This window comes from Zootoca vivipara, chromosome 8 (genome assembly GCF_965207765.1).
Source record: "Zootoca vivipara chromosome 8, rZooViv2.hap1.1, whole genome shotgun sequence".
Classification (NCBI taxonomy): Eukaryota; Metazoa; Chordata; class Lepidosauria; order Squamata; family Lacertidae; genus Zootoca; species Zootoca vivipara.
In genome coordinates this window covers 63,624,078-63,647,044 of record NC_142591.1, presented here as the reverse complement: position 1 = coordinate 63,647,044, position 22,967 = coordinate 63,624,078, and the positions used below count along the sequence as shown (strand labels likewise).

At 42.9% G+C, this 22,967-nt stretch overlaps 1 protein-coding gene across 4 annotated transcripts in view; it reads right to left on the bottom strand.

Moving 5' to 3' along the window:
• ESRP1 (epithelial splicing regulatory protein 1) overlaps positions 1 to 22,967 on the bottom strand; it is a 41,374-nt gene that overhangs the window by 14,523 nt on the left and 3,884 nt on the right. For all 4 annotated transcript variants that reach the window (XM_035126447.3, XM_035126445.3, XM_088675711.1 and 1 more), the window contains exons 3-10: positions 21,753 to 21,866; positions 18,113 to 18,227; positions 12,471 to 12,566; positions 11,351 to 11,405; positions 10,391 to 10,501; positions 8,533 to 8,665; positions 8,401 to 8,443; positions 1,813 to 2,114 (exon numbers count right to left, since the gene is read on the bottom strand). In XM_035126447.3, the coding sequence (XP_034982338.2) occupies positions 1,813 to 2,114; positions 8,401 to 8,443; positions 8,533 to 8,665; positions 10,391 to 10,501; positions 11,351 to 11,405; positions 12,471 to 12,566; positions 18,113 to 18,227; positions 21,753 to 21,866 (969 nt within the window). The remainder of the gene's footprint in view (positions 1 to 1,812; positions 2,115 to 8,400; positions 8,444 to 8,532; positions 8,666 to 10,390; positions 10,502 to 11,350; positions 11,406 to 12,470; positions 12,567 to 18,112; positions 18,228 to 21,752; positions 21,867 to 22,967) is intronic.

Genomic DNA, 22,967 nt, shown 5'->3' with positions numbered 1-22,967 from the left:
TTATATATAAACATAACAGAAATTTAACATTAAAAAGTTTTCCTATACAGGGCTGCCTTCAGGTGTCTTCTGAAGCTTATATTGTATAGTTAAAATGTTTTTAAGCAAAACAATGGCAAACCTTAAAGTATTAACCTGGAATGCAAATAGTTTAAATAACAAAATAAAAAGGAACAGGGTGAAACATGAGATTTTAAAACGAAATCTGGACATAATTTGCCTTCAAGAGACTCATGTTGCGAGGAAACATGAGAAAATTTTGATCAATAAGAGATTAGGGATTGAATTTATTGCAGCACGTATTTCCAAAAAAAGGTGGAGTGGTTTTCTATATTAAACCTGCACTTGAACCACAATTAATTCAAAAAGATGAGAAAGGGAGAAAACTGATGGTTCAAATTAAATTTCAAGGAGAAAAATTTTTTTTGGTAGGGATATATGCACCAAGTGAAAATAAATCAAAATTCTTCCAAGATTTAGAAACAGAATTATTAGATTTAGCAGATGAGAAAATAATAGTGATGGGGGATCTTAATGGAGTCCTATCACTAGAGAAGGATAGAACGATCAGGAAAAAAGACACGAAAAAGTAGGCTTCCAAAAACCTTTTTTGAAATGACAGAAACAATAAAATTGGTAGACATCTGGGGAGTTAAGCACCCGTTTGAACTTTTTTCTCTCATGTTCATGGAAGTAGTGCCAGACTGGATGCAGTTTGGTATTGGAATCAATAATTTAAAAAATTGAAATGGATCCAAGAATACTGTCAGATCATAATTTTGTAAGTATGGAAATACAAAAAGATACTCAGTCCAACTTTTGGTGGAGACTGGATGAAGAAATATTGGATGATAAAAACTTTCTTGAAAAAGACCAAAAAAGATAATAAGAGAATATTTTGAACAAAACTTGAATAATGAAACCAAACTTCAAATAGTCTGGGACGCTACTAAGGCGGTCATGAGAGGCCTATTTATTCAGAAAAATTCAATTAAAAAAAAAGACAAGAGAGAAGAAAAGGAAGGAAATTTTAAATAAAATAGCAGAAAAAGAAAAAGAATTAATAAGAGCACCAAATAGAGAAACAACAAAGCAGGCGATAAAATTACTTCAATCACAATATTCTATGGTAGTTAATGAAGAGATAGCATGGAAAATTAAGGGAACAGAAATTTTTTGAAAACACCAATAAACCAGGAAAACTCCTGGCATGGCAATTGAGAAAAAGTGAACAAAATAACTATGTAAATAGGATAAAGCTTAACGGTAAAATAACTGAGAAAACAAAGGAAATAAGGGAAGCCTTTCTAAAATATTTTACTGATTTTTACAAAAAGGGACCAGAGAAATTGACGATGATAGATTATATCAAAAACAGTAAGGTACCAAAGATAACAGAGGAGCAAATGAGTATATTAAACACAGAAACATTGTCCCAAGAAGTAATTGAAGCAATAAATCAAACAAAGGTAGGGAAGTCTCCAGGGCCAGATGGAATAACAGCTAAATATTATAAAAATCTGAGTGACCAGCTTGTGAACCTTTTGAAAGACACTATGAATGAGGCCTTAAAAACAGGGGAGGGGCAGTTACTCATCTCCTGAACACTTCTTGACAGTTGAAGCTCAGAAACACCCAAGTTGTAACACAATCAAGCAATATAGAAATTTTATGAAATAAAACAGTAAATAATCTTTTATTGGCCCTGGACCCAACACTGAATGGACTCCTGCTAGAACTGCCTCTGTCCCACAAAACTTCAGTTTCACAACAGATTCCTTTTATGACATTAAATCCAAGTCCTTAACTCACCTGCTGGACCTCAGCAGCTGTACTCCTGAAGAGCTCTATGTACCTTTTCCCCAACAAGTCCTTGTGTTTCTTTAGCGCATTCTGTGCATATTCCTCACAGGCAAACAACACAAACGCATCCCCTGTCGGCCTACTGTCAGGATACGTCACGAAAAGGATCCCTTCTTTCCCACCTGTCACGGGACAGTGCTGACCAAAGAACGCCAACACTTCGTCGGTGGTTACGCTGAACGGGAGGCCGCGCATACGAAGGATAACTTGGTTCTCTTTTGAAAGGAACTGAGCCACTTCATTCGATGTGCCTTGAAGAACCAAGGAAGTTAGAAGTTGAGATAGTTGTTCGTTTCCCCCAGTTATGACATAGTAAAATGGCTCAGGACCGCAATGCCTCAAGGACCGCCTTGTTCCATATGAACCTGTCCTACCCGGACCCTGAGATCATCTTCTGAGGCCCTCCTTTGTGTGCCTTTTCCTCGAGAGGTCTGGAGTGTGGTAACACAAGAACGGGCCTTTTCTGCAGTGGCTCCTTGTCTGTGGAATGCTCTCCCCAGGGCATAGCTGCCCAGGGCCGGCTCTAGGGGTAGTCTGGGTGGCGCAGAGCGCCAGGGCGCCGCACGGAAACCGTGCTGCACCCGCCCACCAGCCACAGCAAGAAACGGAGTGGGGGCGCCGGAGCGATCTCTGCACCACGGTGCCAGGGCGCCCGACGTGCTTGAGACGGCCCTGAAGCTGCCTAGTCTCCGGTTGAAAAATCTGGGATCAGCAGCGGCGCGGCACCGGAAGTCGCTTCTGAACATGCGTAGAAGCAGCTTCCAGTGCTGGCGCTGCCCGATTTCCGGTGCCCAGACATGGGCAGAGCGGCACCCGAAATCGGTTCTGCGCATGTCCAGACATGTGCAGACAGAGTCTCCCTGGCAGTTGGGAAATCGGGGATTTACAGGATTTTTTTCTATTCGGGATAACAACAGGAAACGGATTAAAATCCGGGGGTTTCCTGCGAAAAACGGGAGAGTTGGCAGCTATGCCCCAGGGAGGTTCGCCTGGCGCCTTCATTATACACCTTTAGGCGCCAGGCAAAAATATTCCTTTTTAACCAGGCCTTTGGACATCCTATACCCTTTAAAAATGTGGCTCTTTGGGGGGGGTGTTATTTGGGTTATTGATTCTATTTTGATTTTATATATTGTGAACAAGGAAGCAGTGGGGTCACTTAGGGGAGAAGATGGTGAAATGCGAACAGGGGACAGAGAAAGGGCAGAACTCCTCAATAGCTTCTTTGCCTCAGTCTTCTCCAAAAAAGAAAACAATGCCCGACCTGAAGAATATGGAGCTGATCATTCAGCAGGGGAAACACAACCCAGAATAAGTAAGGAGGTAGTACAAGAATACTTGGCTAGTTTAGATGTATTCAAGTCTCCAGGGCCAGATGAACTACATCCAAGAGTATTAAAAGAACTGGCAGAGGTGATTTCAGAACCACTGGCAATAATACTTGAAAATTCCTGGAGAACAGGCGAAGTTCCAGCAGACTGGAGGAGGGCAAATGTTGTCCCTATTTTCAAAAAGGGAAAAAGAAAGGACCCAAACAATTACCGCCCAGTCAGCCTGACATCAATACCAGGAAAGATTCTAGAGCAGATCATTAAGCAAACGGTCTGTGAGCACCTAGAAAGGAACGCTGTGATCACTAAAAGTTAGCATGGGTTTCTGAAAAATAAGTCATGTCAAACTAATCTGATCTCATTTTTTGACAGAATTACAAGCCTGGTAGATGAAGGGAATGCTGTGGATTTAGCCTATCTTGATTTCAGCAAGGCCTTTGACAAGGTGCCCCATGATATTCTTGTAAAAAAGCTAGACAATGCTACCATTCAGTGGATTTCTAACTGGCTGACTGAACGAACCCAAAGGGTTCTCATCAATGGCTCCTCTTCATCCTGGAGAGTAGTGACTAGTGGGGTGCCACAGGGTTCTGTCTTGGGCCCAGTCTTATTCAACATCTTTATCAATGACTTGGATGATGGGCTTGAGGGCATCCTGAGCAAGTTTGCAGACGACACCAAATTGGGAGCGGTGGCTAATACCCCAGAGGACAGAATCACACTTCAAAATGACCTTAACAGATTAGACAACTGGGCCAAAGAAAACAAGATGAATTTTAACAAGGAGAAATGTAAAGTACTACACTTGGGCAAAAAAAATGAAAGGCACAAATACAGGATGGGAGACACCTGGCTTGAGAGCAGTACGTGTGAAAAGGATCTATGAGTCCTGGTAGACCACAAACTTAACATGAGTCAACAGTCTGATGCAGCAGCTAAAAAAGCCAATGCAATTCTGGGCTGCATCAATAGGAGTATAGCATCTAGATCAAGGGAAGTAATAGTACCACTGTATTCTGCTCTGGTCAGACCTCACCTGGAGTACTGTGTCCAGTTCTGGGCACCACAGTTCAAGAAAGATATTGACAAGCTGGAACGTGTCCAGAGGAGGGCAACCAAAATGGCCAAAGGCCTGGAAACAATGCCTTATGAGGAACGGCTTAGGGAGCTGGGTATGTTTAGCCTGGAGAAGAGAAGTTTAAGGGGTGATATGATAGCCATATATAAAAGGATGTCATATAGAGGAGGGAGAAAGGTTGTTTTCTGCTGCTCCAGAGAAGCGGACACGGAGCAATGGATTCAAACTACAAGAAAGAAGATTCAACCTAAACATTAGGAAGAACTTCCTGACAGTAAGAGCTGTTCGACAGTGGAATTTGCTGCCAAGAAGTGTGGTGGAGTCTCCTTCTTTGGAGGTCTTTAAGCAGAGGCTTGACAGGCATATGTCAAGAATGCTTTGATGGTGTTTCCTGCTTGGCAGGGGGTTGGACTGGATGGCCCTTGTGGTCTCTTCCAACTCTATGATTCTATTATCCTTTCTGTGAACCGCCCTGAGACTTCTGGGTACAGGGCAGTATCTAAATTTAATCAATCTATAATGTAATGTAATGTAATGTAATGTAATGTAATGTAATGTAATGTAATGCAGCAACCCCTCTCCCTGTGTGGCCTGTGCTCATTTTAAGAAGACTCACATCTACACTGTACATTTAAAGCACTCCAGTGCCACTTTACCTGTCAGGGAGAATCATGGGAACTGTAGTTTGTAAAGGTGCTGGGAACTGTAGCTCTGTGAGGGAACAGTTCCCAGCAAATCTTTACGACTGAGAGAAGGGTGCTCTTCAATGTACAGGTGAAACTCGGAAAATTAGAATATCGTCAAAAAGTGCATTTATTTCAGTAATGCAACTTATTTTTAATTTTTCTTTTAATTTTTACAAATGCTTTCTTTTGGAAATTCCACAGTAATAAAACAAAGTGTTACAATAATACAATAACAAAAATAAACATCACTATTACATTTCATTAATTACATTCCGTTTATAACTGACCCACCTAACGACAAATGATTACAATTACAACAAATAAAGGCTTGACATATCTTGCTTTGCATTGTCATGCATCTATCTCATATATTGGTTTGACCTTTTAAGTTGCGTTACTGAAATAATTGCACTTTTCGACGATATTCTAATTTCCCGAGTTTCACCTGTATGCGGTGGATGGAAGTTTCTTTACTTCTATACAAGAGCCAGAAATACCACCGCACGGGACACACCCCGACAAGTCTGGCAATGAAATTCCTTTAGCTGTTTGCGAGGTCCACCCTTACCTGAGGCAACGTGTGGGATTTGTTTAGTTTTTCGGAGCCTGCACGCAACTAGTGCTTTTGAAATGCTAAGCTTGCAAATCAAGAAGCTATTTTTATTGCCCTTTAAGTGTACGAAGTGCCTTATAAATGCAAGGGGACTGGCCTTTGCCCCAAAGAGTCTACAATCAAATTTTTTTTTTGCCCTATTAACAATGCCAAATACAAGGCTGCTTGGGAATTCGAAGAAGGAAAAGAAACCCAGTGCCGTTTTGAAATCAGGTGGCTAGAATCAGTGCAGATTTGAAAGGTTCGGTCAGCCACTGCAACGTGAAACGGTTTCCAGTTTCATCTAAGTGTGGATGAAAACCTGCTCCTTGATCTCAGGAACCACCCCACAAAATTTGGTTGTGATATCTTCAAAGGTTTCCAAATTCAAACAAGCAACTTTTTGAAATATGCAGCAGATCAGCAGGTAGGGAGTTTTCCATAAGGATTGTTGTAGTTACGGTACATTTTTTTAATAATTAGCATTCTGAAAGGACTTTGTGGGAATGGCAGCTAGTCCCTCCTGCTTCCCCCAACAGTGGTGTGTGTGTGTGTGGTGGAAGTCTTATTACTTTTAAAAATGCTAACTATTCCTGCCGAGGAGCTTTGAGAATGCACCATAGCTCAGAGGCAGAGCACAAGACCTGCAGACAGAAGGTCCTCAGTCAAATCTCTAGGTACAACACAACTCCCAGTATGGACAAAGGTCAAAGATGAGGGGAGCTATAGTCCAGCAACATCTGCAGGGCCACAGGCTCCACATTCCCGAGTTACAAGGACACCTAGTGCAGCTCTACGCAACAGATGAGCCAACAGCCTGTCTTGGTACAGCCCTTCATCTACAAAGACAGAAGGCTATAGTGGCATGATCAAAGGCTATAATAGCATGATCACACCCAGATAAAATCTTGCAAAACTGGGCCTGCACCAAAACTTTCTCTCAGCAGCAGGAAGCAGACCTCTTTCTCGTGAATCACGCTACTGCACAGTGGCACCTAAAAGCTTATTGCACCTAACTCCATAGTGAAGCAATTTCTGTAACCTTTTGCCTTCCCCCAGTATCCAAACAGCTGCAAGGTCATGGCAAATACAGGCCTGCCACGTGAGGGTCTGCAGGGCCACACTTTTCACTGCCTCCCTATTCTCATGTGGCTCCTTCTGGTTTCAACATTCAGAAAAGGCATCTGCAGTGGGGAACCTGCTGCACCCATGTTCGCTCCCTGGGAGATGGGGTTCCAAAATACGCAGGGAGCCTAGACAAAGTACAGTCAGAGTTGCATGACAATGGCAGGGCAAGGAGAGCTTGAGGCACAGCCGCTCCATACTTTCAACTGAATAGTTCTGCATTAAAGCCCAGTTCATACATTAAAGTTGTACAATGCAAGTCCCATCTACAGTGCATTGGTGGGGTCTGAATAGCTGAGACCTTCGTAGCTGCTCTCTCCACATCCAATTTTATGCCAGTCTATTATTATTATTATTTTTAATAATAATATACCCGCCCTTCATCTGAAGATCAAAGAGTGGTTTACAGCATGTAAGCAGAAAATACTTAACAAAACAACAAGCAAGCAATAATTGCCCACAACAACCCACCCCAATAAACCCACACAGATAGTGGTACCTCGGGTTACGAACTTAATTCGTTCCGGAGGTCCATTCTTAACCTGCAACCTTTCTTAACCTGAGGTGCGCTTTCGCTAATGGGGCCTCCTGCCGCCGCCGGTGCGTGATTTCCATTCTCATCCTGGGGCAAAGTTCGTAACCCAAGGTACTACTTCCGGGTTAGCAGAGTTTGTAACCCAACGTGTTTGTAACCCAAAGCGTTTGTAACCCGAGGTACCACTGAAATATGTTGGCCAGTGTGCCAAAAGTGCCCCATTCTTTTTGAAGCCACATTACTATAGGTAAAATGGTAAAGGGCCCCTGGATGGTTAAGTCCAGTCAATGGCAACTATGGGGTTGCGGTGCTCATATTGCTTTCAGGCCGAGGGAGCCGACGTTAGTCCACAGACAGCTTTCCGGGTCATGTGGCCAGCATGACTAAACCACTTCTGACACAATGGAACACCTTGATGGAAACCAGAGCACATGGAAACTCCATTTACCTTCCTGCCACAGTGGTACCTATTTATCTACTCACGCTGGTATGCTTTCGAACTCCTAGATTGGCAGGAGCTGGGACAGAGCAATGGGAGCGCACCTCGTCATGCGGATTCGAACCGTCAACCTTACGATCGGCAAGCCCAAGAGGCTCAGTGGTTTAGACCACAGCGCCACCATGTCCCTGGAACATTACCTTACTGCTCATTCTCAAAATATGACTGGTGCCCTCAGGATCAGTGCCAAGTTATATAAAATGCACCTCCTTGCACCTTCAAAGAGAGAGTACCTGAGCTGAGGGGGCAGGGAGGCTGTACCTCAGACCACTCTGGAAGCTTAATGGCAGAGAGAGATCTGGCCCAGGGATTTGGCTGGACAGACAAAATGTTCAACTCCATAGGACAGTTTCATTTGACCATGTAATTAACATGCTAGATACCCCGTGTGACATAGCAGCAGTTGGGAGTGTAAGACCAAGGAGACCAGGGTTCAAATCCCTACTCAGCCATGCAGCTCACAACTTGAGCCAGTCACAGCCTCTCAGCCTAACAGACCTCACAGGGTCGGTGTGATTACGACAACCATGTCTGCCACCTGGAGCTCCTTGGAGGAAAAGGTGGGATATAAATGCAACAAATAAGCAAAGCAAAAAACATTTATAAAAGTGGTGTACAGAATAGTAAATTCATACATTAAAACCCTACCATAAAAAAATAATAACCCACCACCGGATTAAAGAACAATTACCTCCAGCAATTTTTAAGAAGTCCTCCCCAGTCGCTTTGTACACCTGAGAAAGGGAAAGGGAAATTATCATGCTTGGAGAAGCCCTCCCCACCATTTAATCCAAACACCGATTTTGGAACTTGAGCAACATACCTCAATGTACCGGTTCCCCATGTGATGCTTGTGCCTTTGCAACGCCAGATCTCGGTGCTCCTCACTGACAAACCTGACAAGAGCTTCTCCGTTCCTCCTGCCTTGTGCATTGAGGCAAAGTGCGGCCCCTCCTCTAAAGAGTTAAGGCAGCAAACAGAGGCAGCCGTGAGCCACACAAAGCATTACCGGTATGTCTTACCTTGCAAAACCAGCATTTGCATAAATCAAAGGCAAGTAGCACTGGATGTTCTTAGGTGCATTCACACACCTCTTTTGAAAACAGGAGTAGCTACTTGCATGTGAACCTCAGCAGCAAAGTCCTTCACTTCTGAAATGTTCCCACTACTGGCATTTTAAAAATAGTCGGTATTTTTTAAAAAAACAAAAAGCACCTTTTTAATCAATAGTGTGCGCTTAAAAAAAAAACCTACCCTGAAAAGCAAGAAGGTTACATAACTGTATACAGACTGAGAATTGAGCTACTGACTCCTGCTATAGAATAGGGGTTCTCTTACTGCAGAGTTTTAAAAAATAATTAATTCAAGGAAGTACAGACAAGGATATTTCTTATTCATGCATATGAAATATGAGAATATGAAAAGAGGATGTCTGAGAAGGGTCCGCCAAACATTCCTGCCAGCCCCACACCAGATGTCATGTGTGACATCAGGTGTGGGGCAGGTAAAGAGGTCTTTGCAAAGGAACAAACAGGAGGCTAAAGTGCCGTCTGCAAGCCCCTTCAGAGCTGTTCATTCAAACTGGCTCTGCAACAGACATTTTCCCTCTCTGCACAGCTTTGCTTGTTGGCAGAGCAAAATGCTCTCCTCACAGCTGTGGTCTGAATGCAAACCGCACTTGCAAAAAGGCAAAGCAGGGCTTGCTGTCCGTGCCAATCAGATGACAGCAAGGAGCAAGCCCATCTGAAGTTGTCATCTGTTGTTATGACAGAATCAGGTCTTGTGGGCCTTTGGCCGTAATAAAGGTTTCATTTCATTTCATTTCACAGAATCAGGTGACTGACAACAGTTGGGCCACAGGTTCAGTGGGAGTAATAGTCCACCAACATCTGGAGGGCCATAAGTTGACCACTTTTGCACACATGCCAATTTCAGAAAGTCCAGGAAAAGACATTAAAGTCCATTTTTTTCAAACAAAAAATAAACTATTCTAGCTGTGGCTTTGCTGCATTGTGATTGTATTTTGCCTGATTTTTAACTCAGCTGCTGGGCAACTCAGGAAATGAAAAAAGTAAGATAAAAGATGCACAAATGCACTCACTAGCTTGTCACTGGCAAGTGCATATTTTCTTCTGGCAAGAACACGGGATGAAGGAGAGCCCCTGGCTTTCACCTAGGCCCAGGGAGGCTTTGTTCCTTTACTGAGCCTTGGAGACATTTCAAAAGCCATGAGTTTCCCCACTGCTTCCTGCGTGCCAAAGGCAGGTGTGCAGAAGCTTTTGCCCACCAGATGTTGCTGAACTACAACTCCCATTAACCTCAGCAAGCAAGTCTAGGCCCCACACTTGGCCTAAGGCTTAGTGCAAGGGAGGCAAATTTCCAGCCCTCTTTCTTAGCTATGAGCTGGGGAGCAGGGGCTCAACCCTACAATAGTTGCATTTAGCCTTCACTGTATTTAGCAGTATCTGATGAAGTGTGCATGCACACAAAAACGCATACCAAAATAAAAACTTAGTTGGTCTTTAAGGTGCTACTGAAGGAATTTTTTAATTTTGTATTTAGCAGGGTCATGTCAAATACAAATTTCAGTTGGTCGCCAAGGGCAGCCAATACGCCAACTCCAGGAAACAGTTTGAGAACATGGCTTAAAATAACAAACGTTACTAAATGAGAGAACTAACTTGGCAATATTAAGGCCTTTGAAGAACCTAGCAATGTCCTGGTCCGATGACTGCCATGGTAAGCCTCTTGCTCGGATTATGGTGTTATCATCTACAAGTTCCATCTTGCTGCTGTAGATCAAGCAGAAGGATATAAACTTAAAACTTGCCTATCACCATGAACCATGACTAGAGCCAAGGATATCTTCTATAGGCTCACATCCAACGTTCTTCAAAATGCCATCGCAAGAAGTCAGGGAGAGACTTATCCCCCCACCCCCCAAAAAGAGAATCTCAACCAGTTTTGAAATTATGGGCCTGTCTTCCAATAGGCTGTAATCTTCAAAAATTGAAGTAGAGAAAAAACCAAGAGCCAATGTTGTCACCACTAGGCTGCAGATGTTTTGAATAGGCTATCTGTGGCAGTCTTGCTTCTTTGTCTCTTTCCTACCCTCTTTCCTACCTTATCATTTTTATATTGTAAGCTCCTTGCAGGTAGTGAAATGTATTTAAGGCTATAGGTTGTAGTAAACTAACATTTACTCAGAGTAGTCCCACTAAAGTTAGCGACCATGCCTCATTTATGTCCCTTAATTTCAACTGACCTGCTTAGCCAGTCACTATCGCTTAAGTCTTAATCTACCTCACAGGGTGGTTGCAAAGATAATATAGGAATAGAACAAAGTATGCTATCCTGAGCTCCTTGGAAGGAGGGTTGAGTTTAATTGTAATGATATTTTTTAAAATATATATATATACTGGGTCAGAACATTAGTCCACCTAGCACAACTTTTTAGCTCTTAACGATAGTCACCCAGACACCACAGGTCAGTTCACAAGCAAGATGCCTGGGCAGTGGAGGTATGGATCCATTTCCCTGCCCCTAAGTTACAGTACTGTATTCTAAGGAAAACAGCAGGCCAGATTCAAAATGGAAAAAAACTGTTGCTTTCCCATGTTACATAAAGAGCATGCACTTACCAGGTCCCACTTTCAAATTTGTAGTTCACCCTTTCTGGATCCGAAAATGTGTGATCTACAAAACACAGCAGCATGAAGTTAGCGACATGTTAGTGACCCAGAGTAATATATACCTTCCACCATGTAGCCAAAGAAGGGGACAATTGTACACCTCGAAAAAGCACTTCTTGTATCAAGAATTGCTGCGTGATTCCTCAAATCAACCCAACAATTACACATCGATGGGGCCTCTTCTCTGCCAACCATACTAAGCCTGGAGCTGCTTCTGAAGCTGGTGTATTTTTAAGTAAATGGAGTGTCACTTGTGCAAAAAGGCAACAACAGGGTTACAGGGCTCTATGTTTAGTCTCTGCCTCCAAAGTTGTGCAGCTCCTCTCAGTCCCTCACATGAGAATATTTAAAGCAGGGAGCATGTGTACCCGCAGGAATTTTTCTCTGGGGTGAGGAGTAAAACACTAAAATACGATGAGCAGACTCATTCTCACAAATATGGGAACGGTGTCTGCATATTTTGTCTTATCGGTTAGATTCCACAACATGCTAGAAACTTGCCCCTATTTTAAAAAGAAAGGAAGCTGAGAAACTGGAGATTATGGTCCACCCATCATGGATGACAATGGCAGGAAGTTTTATTATTTCTGTGTAGGTTCCTCATGTGATTTAGAACTCTCAGGCTGAGCATGTGATCCCCACAGCCTCTTTGCATCTATGTTGTACTTTCATGTGAGGAAAGAGGGCTATAGCAGAATCTGGGAGCTGTATGGTCCTCCAGATGTTGCTGGACTCTAGCGGCTGGGGCTAATGGGAGCTAGAGCCCACCAGCATCTTGAGAGCCACAGATTTTCCTGCCACTGCACCACAATTTCCTTTTCATTCTGCTGATTTCTAAGTTCATTAGCTGGCTTTCTGGTAGTCTAGTTCGAAACATTTAATCTTGCAACAGAACTGGCTCACCAGCCTTTAGTACCTGGATAGTCAGCGGGGAAGGGAGGAAATTATGGCACACCTGCATATCCTATATTTCTTTTAAAAAAACAAGTTATCCCTGTCAATCAGACCCCAAAGACAAAGCGACGACAGATTTACCAGGAACAGGCATCCGGAAAAACAAACAGCTTACTGTATGGTTCTGAGATTAGTGTTAAAATGACGTTTCCCATGTCTTCCACCTGAGACATTCCAAAATTCTGTGGCAAACTGCTCTTAAGATTCAGATCTGAGCATTGGTGTTAAGTCAAGAATCTTAAAGCAGCAATTTAAACAGATTATGCTTCAGGGCCAGTAATCAACCTGTATCGATTCACTGCGGTGTTTGTCCCTAGGCCTGTTCTCTCATATCCTCCACATCTAGGTATCTGCCCACCCACCATACTATTAAAGGAGTAATTAGAAACATTAAGAGCTGGAAATGTACAAAAGGAAAATATTCGCAATCTTGATGAGATCTGACACGCGATATAACTTTTTAAAGCATCAAACATGTTTCCTCTGATCTTGGAATGATGAAGTTAAGCACTAAAGCCATGAATCTATTACAGTAACGAAACAGGTATTTTGCTTAACGTTAAGAAAATGCCTGCTAGGTCAGGCTAATGGCTCATCTACTCCAGCATCCTGTTCTCAGTGGCCAACCAAATGTGTGTGGGAAACCAGTGAGCAGAACGTGAGCACAAAAGCACTTTCCCCTCACCTGGTTTCCAGCAACTGGTATTTGGAAGCACTTCTGTCTCCAGCTGTGGAGGTTAGAGCACAGCTGTCTTGGCTAGTAGCCATTGAGTGCCCTATGCTCCACAAATCTGTCTAATCCTCTTTTGAAGTCATTCAAGTCGGTGGCTGCCTGGGGGAACGAGTTCCATAGTTTGACTATGTGCTGTGTGAAGAACTACTACATTAAAGGTAAAAGGTAAAGGACCCCTGGATGGTTACGTCCAGTCAATGGCGACTATGAGGTTGCGGCGCTCATCTTGCTTTCAGGCCGAGGGAGCTGGCGTTTGTCCACAGACAGCTTTCCAGGTCATGTGGCCAGAATGACTAAACCAATTCTGGCGCAACAGAACACTGTGACAGAAACCAAAGCGCCCGGAAGCACCGCTTACCTTCCCGCTGCAGCGGTACCTATTTATCTACTTGCACTGGCATGCTTTCGAACTGCTAGGTTGGCAGGAGCTGGGAATCGCAGGGAATTGAACTGCAGACCTTCCGATCAGCAAGCCCAAGAGGCTCAGTGGTTTACACCACAGCACCACCCGCGTCCCTACTACTTCATTAGTTATTGTAATCAATATATACTGTATCCCTATTTATATATCACACACACAAAAATATGAACAGTAATTTCTGTATATGATCATATATATTGGAACTAAGTACATCCATTACACACCTCATGCTTCAGATTTATTTTTATAAAACAGGTTGTCAAACACAAAATGAGACTCTTTGCTTCTGCGGCACTGCAAACCTCTGCATGAAAGCATTTGCATGAGAAATATTTCTTTTCCTACATAAAATGGTTTCGTTTCCAGTTACTCACAATTAATGGCTCTGCCATTGTCATGCTGCATTATTAGTTCTGGCCATTGATCTGCACATCGTTATTAGACTTTTTCCTCTTTGATACTCTGACAGATTAGCATTTTGTTTTTAAAGGAGCCCCCTCCTGCTCCCGTAGATTACCAACCACAGCATTTCTTCCATTTTATACGATTCCTCAAATTGTCAGTGTAACATTGGTTGAAATTGAATCAGACGTGCTTGATGAAGTCAGAGTCTAGACTCTTAGCATATCTACGACTAGCATTTATCCTTTCCCACAAACCATTAACATCTCAAAGCCAATGAAAAAATGTTCGGGGGTGGGGGGGAGAACCCAACACAGTCCTCCTTGCAGTGTTCAAAACTCCCATTGTTCTAGGTGCATTTGGCAACTAGGTGCATTTGGCAACAGAATTTCATTAGCGCGAGCCGTTTCTGAGCTCTAGGCGCAGTACTGCACCTAAGATTTCACATTAAAACTGCAGAGTGGAAGGAAAGGAGAACCTTTTTCTCCCTCCCCATTTCCAGCTATTCTCTGAAGACTGGAGAAGAGACCCTCTTAAGAATATAGTGGACCCTCTGGTTATGGATTTAATTCATTCCGTGCACACCCCGAAAAATCCGTAACCAGAGGCGCCGCTTCTGTGCATGCGGCGAAACCCAGAAGAATATACTTCCTGAAAGTTACGTATCCAGAGTGGTACGTAACCGGAGGGTCCAGTGTATTAGGGAGCTGGGCAGGGGAAGGACTACAACCATGTGGAAAATGAACATAATACTTTAGGGGCAGCTCATTCCTTTTCAGCTTTGTATTCTTCTTATAAAAAAGTGTGCCTAGACATTCCATTGCTGCGCCCATAAACTAGGTTTAAGGTGACATTTAGCTCCTAGATTTCATGTCTGTTTCCAACACTGCCTTCCTAGGGCTGTACCACTTCAGAAGGCAGAAGGAGGCATCTCCCTGAATACTCGCCATGAGAGAGAGCGTCTTTGCAAATGGAAGAGAAGCATCTCGAGAGAGAGAGACTTCTACCTGGGCTTTTACCTGATGCACTAGCTACTCATGCACAAGATGTTTGTACTGCAGAGCAGCCTACTGCTTAATAGCAGAGGCAAAAATGACTAGAGGAAGAGGGGTGTGTTTGTCAGTCCCACTCCCAGCAGTGGTGGGGTGTGCTGCACCTCCTGCCTTCCTTGCAATTGGGAGCCTTTGTAAGACTAAATATGCAAAGGTTAGGAGCATGCGAGATGCACTTGGCAAAATTAGGATTCGGTGTGATGCACATTCCCCCAGTCTCTCTACACTTCTGCCCTCCTGTGTTCAAGCCTACACATCATGTAGTACAAGTGCTGGTTCACCTCCCGTAGCTACTTCACATTGCTTTTCAGAACACCGTTCCGATAACTTGAGCGCCATCATGGTATAGTACTTAGGATCTTGCCAAACGATGAGGCTCACTGGGTGGCCTTGGCTCAGTCACTGCCTCTCAGCCTTATTTGCCTCACAGAGGTTGTTGTGGGGATTATGAAGGGAAGATTATGATGGTAGATGAGGGGGAAGAACCATCTATGCTACCTTGAGCTCCTTGGAAAAACAGTGAGATATAAATGCAATAAATAAATAATCAAATAATTTTCCTGTACAGTGGAACCTTGGTTTGCATACGTTTTGGATTACAAACACGTCAAACCTGGAAGTTTGCAACCGTTTGGGGGGGGATTAAAACCCTTTTTTTCCTGGATTACGAACAATTTTTTTTTGAAGGCCCCATCGGCGAAAGCGCGCCTCGGGTTACAACCTGTTTTGGTTTACAAACAGACCTCCTGAACGGATTATGGTTGTAAACCAAGGTACCGCTGTATAAGGAAGTTTTTATATCTGTTGGAAGCTGCCCAGAGTGGCCGATGCAACCCAGTCGGGTGGGTGGGGTACGAATAATAAAATTATCACCATCATTTTTGTGTAATTTCACATTGCAACTAAAGGCTACTGCCCCAGCCTGTATCCTGTGGCACAGTGCTAGGAGGACAAAACTGTATTTCCTTCAAACATTTGAATAGAATTTCAAAAGCAAGTCATGTGGGCATTTCTAGTGGCAAGTATACTTATATTGGCCATGTAATGATTTCTGCATGTCTGACTGTTAAGGGAACAGCAGAATGTATCCTCCGAAGGCACACGATATATGGGCAGCTATGCAAACTTGATTCACTCCACCCTTGAGGCATCTGCAACCAGAAACAAGCTGAGCGAGCTCTGCAAGTGGAGAATGGTGATGAATTGCTGCAGGGGAAAGGGAATGCAGATAGCTGTAAAACACAGGGCCACTTTAGGATCCAAGTTGGAACAGCCGATTCCCTAGCTCGTTGGTCAGCATGCTGGGAAGATCTCACACCAAAGAACTAGGCTGATAAACCCACAAGTCAGTGCCTTATCATTTATGGCTATATAACATGATGGGCAACTAAGGCTGGCACACGAGTTGTAGTGGACCAAGGGAACTTGAGTCAGCAAGGTGATGCTGCAGCACAAAAAGCCAATGTCCTATCTTAACAGGAGCATAGCTGCCAATACATTAGAAAGGAAAAGAACTCGGTGTTAGTTAGATCCTGTTTGAAATCCTGTATTTAGGCTTCTTTGGGAGGAAGGCCAGGATACTGTATAAAGTTAATAAATAAAAGTGAACAAGTTATGGAAGGCTTCAGAGAAGACCGCCATAAGGTGAGAAAGCCATGCCTTCAGACACAGCACAGCAAGGTGCCTGTAGCAACTATCATCAAATAACATTTAAGACTAATATTTATTAAATTTATATCCCACCTTTTCTCAATGGAGCTCGAGGCGAGATAAGAGGCAAGGAGATAGTAACTGGTCCAAAGTCAACCAAGTGGGCTTCTTGGCTGAGTGGGGATTTGAACCCTGATCGCCCAAGTCCTAGTCCAGCACTCTAACTACTACACTGCAGTGGTTTGGATACATGGGCCTTATTCAGCAGAAGATGTCCTGGCAGTGGCAGTGCAGCAGCAGTGTTTACCTGGCCTCCCACCAGCTCACTGGCTCTGCCACAGCATATACAGTACACCACACTGACCTTCCCACCACCTCACCCCTCACCTCACCTCTTGGTACGCAGCAGCAGCAGGTGAGCACTGCCTCCCCAAACCGCCACCTGCTACTGGCCCCTTTGTTAAGGTACTTTTACAAATAATTAAAAAGCTTCAGTTTGGTTTGTGTGGTGCGCATGATGCCAAACCTCTGCATGAGTCTGACAGAAAGGCTAGTTATGCCTCCTACTCAAAAGAAGCAGCAGATGGCAAAGCAAGAGAGACCTTGGAGGGTCGGATTAGATGTCCCATGGCTGACGCATGTTAACTATTTCCCAACCTTTCCTATTTTAAAAGAAAAAATGAAAAGCAGCTGCAGGTGGCTCAATCAGAAACTGAAAAACAGCAAGAAGAGTCCGCTTAACCCTTCCCCCTCTGATTTTTTTTCCAGCTCAAAATGTGCTCTCCTCATTTGCTTCCCCCCCTTTATAGTCAAAATTTCAGTGAGGTAACCAAAGAAGATTTAGCAATAGCATGATCCCTTATCCCCAACTCATGCTGGCTGGGGATGAAATTCAGCGTTTCCAAATCCCCAGGGCAGTGGAACCTAAAGAACCAATCTGCACAGGGCAGGGGTAGTCAAGCTGTGGCCCTCTAGATGTTGCTGGACTCTAACTCAGGTAGAGAAGTCCACAGAGCAACCAAGCAGCATAACGTTGTGCTTGCAATAGTGGTGTAATTAAGAACACTACTGTGGAGAAACCCAAGAACAGTCACCCTTCTTCCCCTCAGCCCCAGCCCCAATGGTTGACAGGGGTCTGATTTAGCTCTGCAACTAATCACAATACACCCTGCCAGGCAGAATTGTGTGCAAATAACAAAAAAGCCAGGAGAGAGAATCTGATCTGACTTCCAAGGGCAAACCTTGGAAATGATAGAGTAGAGAGGGGTACCTGTGCCAAGCAAACACGACATGGTCTTGTAGCAAAAAATCTAACATCAGAAATTGCAACATTCCAAGAACCAGAGAGTGTTTCTGCCTCCAAGGACACTCTGACTGGTTTTAAAGGGGAGAACCTTGAAGAAAGGAGCTTCAGAGGCAAGCTGAACTGAATCACAATTCTTCCAGACGGTCTAAAGATTAAACTTGCTCTTAACACTTCGTTTATTTTAAAAGGATACATTCCGCCATGGCTTTAGCATCCAATTTCTCGATTTCAGGTGAGCCAGGACAACATTTCTTGAATTCCTTCCGCAGATCAAAAAATGAGTAGAAACATTCAGACAACAAGATGTTCTGCAAAAATGACATGTTAGTTCTAGTAAGTCAAGGTGTGTAGCTTGTGCACTATCAAGTTGAAACCATGCTCAGTTAGCCTTACAGGAAACCATTTTATAAGCTGCAAGTCAACTTTTTATCACTTACCAGTATCTAAGTTTCCCCTCATGAGAGCTCACCCTCAGTGTCCTTTAACAAGAAATTGTGTCCCATTCACAATTACTCACAAAATGAAGACTAACAGAGCCAAGAAAGGTTTTGCAGAACCCATTTGAAAAGGGAAACACATCATCTCAGACCAAGAGCAGGATTCAACTAACAAGCCCCACTAGCAGAAGCCAGTGCAAGGGGTCCCTGCTAAAAGAGTGGGGCTTCTTGCCTCCCTCTGTACACACCTAACAATCCCCAAAATGATGGGGGAGTTAGGAGAACCCCCAGGCTAGCATGCGGAGGGGGGGGAAAGGGGTATCGTTCCACCTGGCAAGCTGAAAAGCTTGCACACTGATGGAACAATTGCCATTGCATCGTGCTGGATTCCTCCCATAGTCCTTCCAGGCCACATTTATAGTCCAAAGTGCAAAAGAAAAAATGAAAAAAAAAAACCACCCACACATTCCTTCATTATTATAAGCCAGGTATGAGGAACCTGTGGCTTTCCAGATGTTGCCATTTTCCCATTAGCCTCAACACCTGATCATGCTGAAGTTAGAGGCCAGCAAGATCTGGAGGATCACAGGATGCCCATTCTTGCAAGAAACTCCCCATCTTTTCCAATAAGCTCTCTTACTAGGGAAAACATTTCCATACAGAACCTCCCAACTTAAAACCTTCTCTCTCATTTATATGCAGGGTTGAGCTCCCTGAACCCTAGCTTGGCCTGGATGTATAGCAGAGAGACGTAGCTAAGTCTCTTGCACACAGCATTTTTTGTACCTGTGCATATTTTGGAAGATGCAAGACTGGAAGAGCCTGCAATGCTCACAAAAAGAACTATGGAGAAGCTACGCAGCTCATCCCAAATGAACGCCAGATTTCGCATGCACCCATTGTTCTGTTATTTTATAGAAGTTTAAAGATTGCTCTAAGGATCAAATGAATAGTAGCGTCTCTCTCTCTCTCTCTCTCTCACACACACACACGTATGTATCGTATATTGCTATGCTTCATATCAACTCAACCCCAAAGGCTTTTTGAGAAAGGACAATTGCATTGCACCACTTTATATTTATGAAAGGGGTTATTATTTTAGCTGCAATTGACATGGTTTAGAACCTTGAGCATGGCTAAAAAGCTTCATTCCCTCTCCCCCCCCTTGTTGGCGCATCACTAGTGCAATGTGATCCTATTATAGGACAATACACCTCAGGCACTGATTTACATAGCGGAGGGTGGGCTGAAGTGAAAAGTAAAAAAAGAGAGGCGCATATTTCTGTGGCAGATTGATTTCTGTTTTGCTATGTTTTTGACAAGCCTCTGCTTCAAGCTTCACAGCTGATGAAAACTGTGGGACTCTCCAGGTGGTGCTGAACGCCAGACTGCCCACCCAACTATTGAGAATATATATTCTCTTAACAATAATAATAATATTATAATAATAATATAATAATAATAATATAATAATAATAAGAATAATAATTTATTATTTATACCCCGTCCATCTAGCTGGGTTTCCCCAGCCACTCTGGGCGGCTTCCAACAGAAAAATAAAATAATCAATTAAACATTAAAAGCCTCCCTAAACAGGGCTGCCTTCAGATGTCTTCTAAAAATCTGGTCGCTGTTTTTCTCTTTGACATCTGATGGGAGGGCGTTCCACAGGGTGGGCGCCACCCCTGAGAAGGCCCTCTGTCTGGTTCCCTGCAACTTGGCTTCTCGCAACGAGGGAACCGCCAGAAGGCCCTCGGCACTGGACCTCAGTTTCCGGGCAGAACGATGGGGGGTGGATCAATTTGGAAATATGGAATAGGATGAACCTCTCTTTATTGGGAAGAATGGCAACTATAAAAATGAATGTACTTCCAATGATGTTATTTCTTTTCCAAACTATCCCAGTAATAACGGGAAATGCACGCTTCAAAGAATGGCAAAGAGAGATTTCAATATTTGTCTGGAATAGGAAGAAAATTAATTATGAATTCTTCAAACTGTTTTTTGCTTAAGGTAATGAGACAAATTCCAGTTGAAATGATTTTCAAATCCAGGACAAGGCCCTGTTTCGTTTATTCTTCATCAGCTATAGTTTCATGGTCAAAGTGTACCAATTGTGTACACTTTGGGTTAAATACTCTTCAGGTTGAGTACTCCGCGGACCCGTCTGGAACGGATTAATCCACTTTCCATTACTTTAAATGGGAAAGTTCACTTCAGGTCAAGTACGCTTCAGGTTAAGTACAGACTTCCGGAACCAATTGTGTTTGTAAACCGACGTACCACTGTAGCGGTTTTTTAAGAAACAGCAGTATGTAATAAAAAGGAAACAAACCAGAAGTGGAAGTTGGGGGAAGCCCAGGAGGGGAGGGATGAGGTGATGTAATATGTTATTGATATGAGATGTATGTAATAGAAAAAGAAAACTGAATATAAATTTAATTTTTTAAAAAAGGAAGCCTCAGACCAGACAAAAGTACTTCTTCATACAAAAAAAAGAAAAGAAAAGAAAGATCAGTTTACTGGTGTTCTTCCTTATTTTTGAAAGCAACAATGAAAAACCCAACAAGATCCAAAAGGCACATGTATTTTTACTACTGTAACATTAGTGGAAATAGGAACCCTTGGAAAACACAGATTGTTCATGACCAGAATTTCAAGATCTACAACAACGTGATCTGAAAGGTGCGGAGCACAGATTTAATCTCTAACAAGATGGCTGATAGATTAAGCAGCAAAACGCATCAGCTACAGCCAAAGTAAAAATTGCTTCACATGTGATTTTTACTGGCATTGCTCTCACATGTGCTGGAAATCTGCATGCAGTGTACCCGCGATGTAGTGCATACGCAACGCTGTATACGTAGATTTCTTACACAGAAGCAGCATAAATTCCAAACAAGCATTGCTTAGAAAGGAAGATCGACCACTGCATTATTGGTAATATTTATACAGTACACGTTTTATCTCAATGGATTTCAAGGTAATTTACAAAAAGTAAGACACAAAGCAAAACAAAATAGACAATATAAGGAAACAAGCAGTAGATATAGGCAGGCAGTAGTTGTCAAGTTTTAAAATATTTAAGCCATCAGAAATCAAATGTTTTTCTCTCGCACCTAAGAAAACAAGATTGGGACCAGACATACCCCCCTGGAAAGGTACCAACTGGGGTACCAAAAAAAGGCCACCTCCTTTAAAAAAAACAAAAACAAGATTGTACTGCGAAAAACAAACCATTCTCTTCTTTTACACATCCCCGTACATCAGTGATTTCAGAAAACAGGAAAAGTGAAGAGGAATACTTCATTTTAAGCAAAACTATGTGCAATAGATTCGTGCATATCCTGATTGTCGGGGAGGGGTAAGAATTAATTAAATTTTAAGTCTTCTTACCTTTTTGGAAGCTTCAGGATGAAGAACTTGCCTGAGATGAAGCTGCCCATCTGTGCAGAGACAGAATGAAGTACCTACACCAATATTTAGTTCATTGCTCACAGACTGGTTAAACTAAAAGTTACAAGACACAAAAAGAGAAAGAAAGATCCACTTACAACCTGAAAGTACATTTTGCAATACTAGATAAATATTTTTTATCAGTTATGCTTTCAGTAGGATTCACTACCTGCCCAAATTAGAGTGCTGCTTACGTTACTTTGTATCCTGGCTTTTCAAGCACAAAGTCCCAGAAGTGGCTTTCGAACCAAAATATTGTTTTTTATTTATTTAACAAAATGTATATACCACTTGATTGCATTAAAACTGCTAAACGGTTTACATGAAGCAGTAAAATTATCAACAAAACATTATTACATATTAATTTTTATACCACTTAATGCCAAATATTTTAACATGTTAAAATCATGTTAACGAATGCAAGAGGAATCACTAAAAGGCACAACAGCAACCAACCATTCAAGAGATAGTGTAGGTACATCAAAATTAATAAAAAATATTTGAACTTCAGCAGATTTAGGTGTATTTCAAGGTTGCAGATTTTTTTTTGCACTGTGGATTTAGTTGAATTTCTATCCTGCCCTTCCTCCAAGGAACTCTGAGCAGAACACAGCATTGCTCCTTTTCACCCTCATAATAGCCTATGATGTAGGATAGGCAAGAGAACGTGACTGGCCAAAGTCAAGCAGTGAGCTTTATGTCTGAATGGCTAATGACTCCATTAATACAAACCACACACACAATTTCTACTGGAGAGGCAGGATTTTTTTTTATAGCATCTTGATCAGGCATCCCCAAACTTCGGCCCTCCAGATGTTTTGGACTACAATTCCCATCTTCCCCGACCACTGGTCCTGTTAGCTAGGGATCATGGGAGTTGTAGGCCAAAACATCTGGAGGACCGCAGTTTGGGGATGCCTGATCTTGATCATACACAATTAAACATGAGCAACCTTCAGCAAATCTTTACACAGGGTTGGCCCAAGTTACTTTGCTTCCTGAGGTGAATATGAACCTCTCCTCATCCCCAAAACAGAATCTGACCAGCTTAACCATTGGATCTTGGTTCAATCTGGCATTTGGACAAAATGCTCCACTATATTGCAGGGGGCTGGACTAAGATGACCCAGTACACGGTAGACCACATGCTACACA